The 9,191-nt window shown below is 28.1% G+C and overlaps 1 protein-coding gene and 1 long non-coding RNA gene across 3 annotated transcripts in view; one reads left to right on the top strand and one right to left on the bottom strand.

Moving 5' to 3' along the window:
* Positions 1-9,191, bottom strand: part of LOC130894879 (ribosome-binding protein 1-like) — a 31,983-nt gene continuing 22,792 nt past the window's right edge. The window contains exons 1-4 of one of the 2 annotated variants that reach the window (XM_057801900.1): positions 4,127-4,238; positions 1,211-1,360; positions 560-1,155; positions 1-494 (exon numbers count right to left, since the gene is read on the bottom strand). In XM_057801900.1, coding sequence (XP_057657883.1) covers positions 253-494; positions 560-1,155; positions 1,211-1,360; positions 4,127-4,209 — 1,071 coding nt within the window. In that variant the 5' untranslated portion in view covers positions 4,210-4,238 and the 3' untranslated portion in view covers positions 1-252. Of the gene's footprint in view, positions 495-559; positions 1,156-1,210; positions 1,361-4,126; positions 4,239-9,191 lie in introns of those variants that run through there. The other variant, XM_057801901.1, reaches the window with a different exon arrangement.
* LOC130894884 (uncharacterized) lies at positions 4,942-5,509 on the top strand. Its single transcript, XR_009059403.1, has 2 exons — positions 4,942-5,351; positions 5,414-5,509. It is a non-coding gene; the product is annotated as an uncharacterized LOC130894884 (long non-coding RNA).

Here is a 9,191-nt window from a genome sequence, read left to right as displayed (position 1 = left end):
TAAAAATAGAAAATCATTAGTTTTATTAATTATATATAAAAAAAAACAATTAATACATAACTGATACCTCATTGGAGCTTAATATCGTCAACAATAGTACAAACTTAACAACTAAATAATAAATTAAAGAGAAAAAGAGAAGTAGTTTTGTTTTTTTTTGTCACAAAACATCGATACAATGGCAATCAAAACTTTCCGTCGCTATTTTTTCAAATCCAAGAAATAAATAAAAAAAAAACATTTTCCCAATTTCTAAGGTTGGTAAAAAGGCACCACCAACGGATGAGACTTGACGAATTTACTAGATTCCTCGTGCCCTAAAAGACTCTGTTCGTCCGCCCCCGTTTTATACCCAAACAAAGCTTGATTTCCGGCGAATTTATTCTCCCCGTATTTTCCTTGATCGCCCTCGACTTTTTCAACGGAATGCTTATTCTCGAACTGTCCTTCTTTTTTAGCTTCCGCTTGATTATATTTCGAATCATGATGACCGCCTGAAAAAAATTTAGATACATATATAAAAAAAAACTACCCCTAACAGATGATTAATCGTAATTACCCTTAAAACCTGACGCTCCTTGTTCTCCGAAACTACCCGATTGACCATTAAACACGTAGTTACCCCCTTCGTCGTGAGATTCGTCGTAATATTCTTCACTTTTACCGGTTTCGTCCTTGTGATGCGAATTTTTAAAACTCTTCACTTTATGTCCCTTTTTGTGTCCCTGTTTCGCCGTTTTCTCCTCCCCGCTTTTACCTTCTTTATTGTAATGTTGCCCCCCCTGATATTCCTTACCGTCTTCGTATACTTTCTTCTCCCCGTTTACGTTGTTATAATGCCCCGAATCGCCTTTGAAATCTTTAACTAGAACCTCCCCTTTAGCGAAACCGGCTTTATTATGATTCAGTTCATCCCCTTTTCTACCCTCGCTTTTTTCGAATTTTTCATCGTTCGCGTTCTTCTTCCCCGAACTGAATTGGCCTTTAATGATTTCTTCGCCTCCGATATGGTGTGGATGATGTTGCAGACCTCCGTATAAACCTCCCAACATACCAGCACCACCGTGGATGTACTGCGGGATAATCTGGCCTCCGAAGGTTGTTCCTAAAGGAACGGCTTGACCTAGCGCTACATTAGGACCTAGAAATTGACCACTACGGAACCGATATTATAATAAATTAATACGGAAACTGATAGTTTAGTACAAACCTGAATGCTTGGTTACCCAATGGTGATCCCGCGAAACCGAAACCTCCACCAGCTGCTCCGATTTGTGGATAGTAACCACCTTCCACGACGTGATATCCTCTAACCGGTAAATTCGAAGCGGCGGTTTTCATCAGATCTTCAGTTTCGTATCTGATTTATAACAAAATTCGATTCAAAAAAATTTGGTTTTGATATATAAATGTGAGTAGGTTTATGGAAACTCTTTGGGATGTAACTGAGTAGATCTACTGTATTTAAATGAGCCGAAGATTTCAAAAAAAAAAAGGCAGCGAATGAGCTTCGTGATTTCGGAATATTTTTTAATTGATAAATTCCTCACTGACTAAAATATCGAACATAAAATGAAAAAAAATTAAGAGTACAATACAACTGGTATTTTTGAGAGAACCCCTGTATGTACAAAAATTAATTTGGTCTCAAATTAAAGCTAATTGAATTTACAAACATTTTTGTGGAGATAATTTTTGACGTGGGATGCATATTTTGGTAGATATTAATAAAAATAAATGACTATTTTGAAAAAAAAAATAGTTTTTTTACGAAAAAATCTGGTATTTTCAAAAAGTTGTATTTCGGAAACCAATGGCTGTATGATTGTCGATTTTATCTCAATTCGTCGCGAATTTAGTTTTCTTTAAAAATGTATGAACTGACTATAAGGATCATATCCTTTTTTTATTCATATATTGAAGAAAAACTGAAAACACTTCAAGAATTTCATCAATTTTTCGAATATTATCACATTTTAGTTAACTGGTATTTTTGAGAGAACCCCTGTATGTACAAAAACCAATTTTATATCAAATTAAAGCTAATTGAATTTACAAACATTATTGTTGAGATAATTTTTGACATGGGATGTATATTTTGAAAGATATTTCTAAAAATATGGGAGTGTTCCGGAAAAAAAATTGTTTTTTACGAAAAAATCTGGTATTTTCAAAAAGTTGTATTTCGGAAACCAATTGCTGTATGATAGTCGTTTTTATCTCAATTCGTAGTGAATTTAGTTTTCTTTAAAAATGTATAAATTGACTATAAGGATCAAATCCTTTTTTATTGAGATATTGAAGAAAAATTGATAACACTTCAAGAATTTCATCAATTTTTCGAATATTATCACATTTTAGTTAACTGGTATTTTTGAGAGAACCCCTGTATGTACAAAAACCAATTTTATATCAAATTAAAGCTAATTGAATTTACAAACATTATTGTTGAGATAATTTTTGACATGGGATGTATATTTTGAAAGATATTTCTAAAAATATGGGAGTGTTCCGGAAAAAAAATTGTTTTTTACGAAAAAATCTGGTATTTTCAAAAAGTTGTATTTCGGAAACCAATTGCTGTATGATAGTCGTTTTTATCTCAATTCGTAGTGAATTTAGTTTTCTTTAAAAATGTATAAATTGACTATAAGGATCAAATCCTTTTTTATTGAGATATTGAAGAAAAATTGAAAACACTTCAAGAATTTCATCAATTTTTCGAATATTATCACATTTTAGTTAACTGGTATTTTTGAGAGAACCCCTGTATGTACGAAAACCAATTTTGTATCAAATTAAAGCTAATTGAATTTACAAACATTTTTGTGGAGATAATTTTTGACGTGGGATGCATATTTTGGTAGATATTAATAAAAATAAATGACTATTTTGAAAAAAAAAATAGTTTTTTTACGAAAAAATCTGGTATTTTCAAAAAGTTGCATTTCGGGAACCAATGGCTGTATGATAGTCGTTTTTATTTCAATTCGTAGTAAATTTAGTTTTCTTTAAAAATGTATGAATTGATTATAAGGATCAGATCATTTTTTATTGAAATATTGAAGAAAACCTGAAAACACTTCAAGAATTTCATCAATTTTTCGAATATTATCACATTTTAGTTAACTGGTATTTTTGAGAGAACCCCTGTATGTACAAAAACCAATTTTATATCAAATTAAAGCTAATTGAATTTACAAACATTTTTGTAGAGATAATTTTTGACCTGGGATAGGATTTTGAAAGATATTTCTAAAAATATGGGAGTGTTCCGGAAAAAAAATTGTTTTTTACGAAAAAATCTGGTATTTTCAAAAAGTTGTATTTCGGAAACCAATTGCTGTATGATAGTCGTTTTTATTTCAATTCATAGTAAATTTAGTTTTCTCTAAAAATGTATGAATTGACTATAAGGATCAAATCCTTTTTTATTGAGATATTGAAGAAAAATTGAAAACACTTCAAGAATTTCATCAATTTTACGAATATTATCACATTTTAGTTAACTGGTATTTTTGAGAGAACCCCTGTATGTACGAAAACCAATTTTGTATCAAATTAAAGCTAATTGAATTTACAAACTTTTTCTTAGACTTAATTTTTGACCTGGGATGCATATTTTGAAAGATATTTCTAAAAATATGGGACTGTTTCGAAAAAAAAATTGTTTTTTACGAAAAAACCTGATATTTTCAAAAAGTTATATTTCGTGAATTTTGTATGGGTGTTGTCGACGAATAACTACTCTTAGAATACGCCTTGTATAATGCTCTGCCCTCCTGGCTGTAGAAAGTAAAAATTGGAGGCATGAAGAATGAGAGGAAGTTTAATGCAGACTCAAAGTTTGAGGTTTTCGGGTCTAAAAAGTAGAGTAATCGGCCGGTGATGGTTTGGGGATTTTTAAAACTGGAGAAAATTGAATTGATTTTTGAATAAAGAAGGCACCAAAAACCAAAAATTCATCTCCTAGCATGACAACGATCATTTTCCATGAGTGAAGAAAGATTTGGCCGTCTGAGTAGACGACGATTATTTTTCGAAATAATTGGGGGGAACCACTAATAAAAATACCAATAAAAAACGCGAATAAACAAAAAAAATTATATAAATCAAATGTTTATACCTAAATTTGTACACCGGGTGATTGGTTACTTGCACGCAAACAACAATCGGTAAAATCAACAATAAACCAAACTCTTTGTCCATGTTTGGTATTAAGAAAACGAAAATAAACACTAACTGTGTAATTTGTCTTAATTAGATATTTATAGTTGACGATTTTGTAAAGTAACGATACGCTTCGACGGATTTTCCTTCGTACAGGGTTAATCATCTGACAAGTCACTTTCTTCATTTCATTTTTCCGGTTCACCGCCACTGAATAAGGAGACGTCGAATGGTTTTAATTGTTAGTTCCACCGATTGGGGCAACGAAATCATTTCGATTCGACAATTAAATATATACGCAGTGATATAACCTAACAACAACAAAAAATACTTTCGAAACTTCCCCTTTATATTTTCATTTACCCCAGCCCCAATATAGAAGCTGTAGAAACGGTAAAACATCGTTTAGACGAGACCGTACGACCTTCGAAGACCAAATTAGGCGACGAATCCAGAAACGTTGGAGAAAATCCACTGGATAATCGTCCTCGGCTTATTTTCTGTTACCAGACTTGAAAAAATGTCGCGGTGGTCGAAGATTTTCCAAAAAATGAAGGATCTTGACGATTCTCGCTTTTCAGTCCATCGTTTTCGTTCAAAATTTCTATGTTTTCTGATTCTGCGAGTTCAGCATCTCGCACGATAATATTTAAATAACTTTTCTTCGGTTTCTTGTAGTTTAAAACCGAATTTCGTGAAGTAGTTGAATAAATATCGAAGGATGAAGGAAAACGATACAAATACAACATACTTTTTTCGCTTTGGCAACGCTGCTTTATTTGCAAATTGATTTGCTACAGTTTTTGGCGTATATCCTAAACGGAAATCATCTAATCAACAATACTTCGATTCCGATATAAATTTAAGGTGTGGTATCGGAAAAATCGCCATTCTACATCAGACAGTCTCGAGAATAAAGAAAAAAAAAACACGATGATCAAATTTTTGTTAGTCCTTTTTTGTCTTTTTTATTTTAGCCACGTGGATGCCCGGAAATTGATCGGGATGGCCATACGACCAATGGGAATGATGAATATGGGTCCTATGGGCATGGGAATGGCGGGTGGCGGTATGGGAATGGGAATGTCCGGGATGGGTATGGGCGGTTCCAGGATGGGTATGTATGGTATGAGAGGCGGTATGGGGATGTCGAATATTGGTATGATGATGTAATATTTATGGTGAGTATGAGTTTTTTTTTTTGTAAAATAAGGTATAGAATCATTTATTTATTTATTTTTAGGTTTAGAAATCATTTCGAAGGACGATTGTCGTGATTAATTTAATTAAAAAATTATATTAGATATGAATTAAATAAATAAATTTTCAAATCTCAAAATTAGTGTTTAATTTTTATATTATGGATCCGATTGAGTTTTTTATCGTAATATAAATATTTAGTTTTCGATTTTTGTCTATTTTTAATATTTTTAATCCATAGGCGTACAAAGTAAAAATTTTTTTAATTAAAAATTTTAATTTCAACTTTCACCCTGTATAATTTCTACTAATAAGTAATTGGAAAAATAAAAGTAAGATAAATGATTAGATCCGTCTTTTCTCTATCTAATGCTGTAGTTTTGACATTTCTAACTTCAATAGTTTTGGAGTTATCGGAAGTTATATAAAAGTATGTCGAATTTTTTTTTTGAAAATTATTGAAAATTTATAGAAAATGTGACAAAAAAATCATAATAATGTGAACTAATATATAAAATGAAAATTTTGTTTTCGATTTTTGTCTATTTTTAATCCATAGGCGTACAAAGTAAAAATTTTTTTAATTAAAAATTTTAATTTCAACTTTCACCCTGTATAATTTCTACTAATAAGTAATTGGAAAAATAAAAGTAAGATAAATGATTAGATCCGTCTTTTCTCTATCTAATGCTGTAGTTTTGACATTTCTAACTTCAATAGTTTTGGAGTTATCGGAAGTTATATAAAAGTATGTCGAATTTTTTTTTTTTAAATTATTGAAAATTTATAGAAAATGTGACAAAAAAATCATAATAATGTGAACTAATATATAAAATGAAAATTTTGTTTTCGATTTTTGTCTATTTTTAATCCATAGGCGTACAAAGTAAAAATTTTTTTAATTAAAAATTTTAATTTCAACTTTCACCCTGTATAATTTCTACTAATAAGTAATTGGAAAAATAAAAGTAAGATAAATGATTAGATCCGTCTTTTCTCTATCTAATGCTGTAGTTTTGACATTTCTAACTTCAATAGTTTTGGAGTTATCGGAAGTTATATAAAAGTATGTCGAATTTTTTTTTTGAAAATTATTGAAAATTTATAGAAAATGTGACAAAAAAATCATAATAATGTGAACTAATATATAAAATGAAAATTTTGTTTTCGATTTTTGTCTATTTTTAATCCATAGGCGTACAAAGTAAAAATTTTTTTAATTAAAAATTTTAATTTCAACTTTCACCCTGTATAATTTCTACTAATAAGTAATTGGAAAAATAAAAGTAAGATAAATGATTAGATCCGTCTTTTCTCTATCTAATGCTGTAGTTTTGACATTTCTAACTTCAATAGTTTTGGAGTTATCGGAAGTTATATAAAAGTATGGCGAAATTTTTTTTTTTGAAAATTATTGAAAATTTATAGAAAATGTAACAAAAAATCATAATAATGTGAACTAATATATGAAATGAAAATTTCGTTTTCGATTTTTGTCTATTTTTAATCCATAGGCGTACAAAGTAAAAATTTTTTTAATTAAAAATTTTAATTTCAACTTTCACCCTGTATAATTTCTACTAATACGAAATTGGAAAAATAAAATTTAGATAAATATTTAGATCCATCTTTTCTCTATCTAATGCTGTAGTTTTGACATTTCTAACTTCAATAGTTTTGGAGTTATAGGAAGTCATATAAAAGTATGTCGAATTTTTTTTTTTTAAATTATTGAAAATTTATAGAAAATGTGACAAAAAAATCATAATAATGTGAACTAATATATAAAATGAAAATTTTGTTTTCGATTTTTGTCTATTTTTAATCCATAGGCGTACAAAGTAAAAATTTTTTTAATTAAAAATTTTAATTTCAACTTTCACCCTGTATAATTTCTACTAATAAGTAATTGGAAAAATAAAAGTAAGATAAATGATTAGATCCGTCTTTTCTCTATCTAATGCTGTAGTTTTGACATTTCTAACTTCAATAGTTTTGGAGTTATCGGAAGTTATATAAAAGTATGGCGAAATTTTTTTTTTTGAAAATTATTGAAAATTTATAGAAAATGTAACAAAAAATCATAATAATGTGAACTAATATATGAAATGAAAATTTCGTTTTCGATTTTTGTCTATTTTTAATCCATAGGCGTACAAAGTAAAAATTTTTTTAATTAAAAATTTTAATTTCAACTTTCACCCTGTATAATTTCTACTAATAAGTAATTGGAAAAATAAAAGTAAGATAAATGATTAGATCCGTCTTTTCTCTATCTAATGCTGTAGTTTTGACATTTCTAACTTCAATAGTTTTGGAGTTATCGGAAGTTATATAAAAGTATGTCGAATTTTTTTTTTGAAAATTATTGAAAATTTATAGAAAATGTGACAAAAAAATCATAATAATGTGAACTAATATATAAAATGAAAATTTTGTTTTCGATTTTTGTCTATTTTTAATCCATAGGCGTACAAAGTAAAAATTTTTTTAATTAAAAATTTTAATTTCAACTTTCACCCTGTATAATTTCTACTAATAAGTAATTGGAAAAATAAAAGTAAGATAAATGATTAGATCCGTCTTTTCTCTATCTAATGCTGTAGTTTTGACATTTCTAACTTCAATAGTTTTGGAGTTATCGGAAGTTATATAAAAGTATGGCGAAATTTTTTTTTTTGAAAATTATTGAAAATTTATAGAAAATGTAACAAAAAATCATAATAATGTGAACTAATATATGAAATGAAAATTTCGTTTTCGATTTTTGTCTATTTTTAATCCATAGGCGTACAAAGTAAAAATTTTTTTAATTAAAAATTTTAATTTCAACTTTCACCCTGTATAATTTCTACTAATAAGTAATTGGAAAAATAAAAGTAAGATAAATGATTAGATCCGTCTTTTCTCTATCTAATGCTGTAGTTTTGACATTTCTAACTTCAATAGTTTTGGAGTTATCGGAAGTTATATAAAAGTATGTCGAATTTTTTTTTTGAAAATTATTGAAAATTTATAGAAAATGTGACAAAAAAATCATAATAATGTGAACTAATATATAAAATGAAAATTTTGTTTTCGATTTTTGTCTATTTTTAATCCATAGGCGTACAAAGTAAAAATTTTTTTAATTAAAAATTTTAATTTCAACTTTCACCCTGTATAATTTCTACTAATAAGTAATTGGAAAAATAAAAGTAAGATAAATGATTAGATCCGTCTTTTCTCTATCTAATGCTGTAGTTTTGACATTTCTAACTTCAATAGTTTTGGAGTTATCGGAAGTTATATAAAAGTATGGCGAAATTTTTTTTTTTGAAAATTATTGAAAATTTATAGAAAATGTAACAAAAAATCATAATAATGTGAACTAATATATGAAATGAAAATTTTGTTTTCGATTTTTGTCTATTTTTAATATTTTTAATCCATAGGCGTACAAAGTAAAAATTTTTTTAATTAAAAATTTTAATTTCAACTTTCACCCTGTATAATTTCTACTAATACGAAATTGGAAAAATAAAATTAAGATAAATGTTTAGATCCGTCTTTTCTCTATCTAACGCTGTAGTTTTGACATTTCTAACTTCAATAGTTTTGGAGTTATCGGAAGTTATATAAAAGTATGTCGAATTTATTTTTTCAAAATTATAGAATAACTTCTAGGATATTTATATTGAGTCATTCTGTATAGACAAATTGCACTAATGAAGGTTACGAGAACTTTCATTATAACTGACTTATTTTCACACATAAAAAACAAAGGGTACGGTTGTTTGAATAATAATAGGGGATATGGTGCGCCGTTCGAATCCTGCGTT

The sequence above is a fragment of the Diorhabda carinulata genome, chromosome 6, assembly GCF_026250575.1.
Source record: "Diorhabda carinulata isolate Delta chromosome 6, icDioCari1.1, whole genome shotgun sequence".
Lineage (NCBI taxonomy): Eukaryota > Metazoa > Arthropoda > Insecta > Coleoptera > Chrysomelidae > Diorhabda > Diorhabda carinulata.
This window is presented reverse-complemented; position numbering and strand designations above follow the sequence as displayed.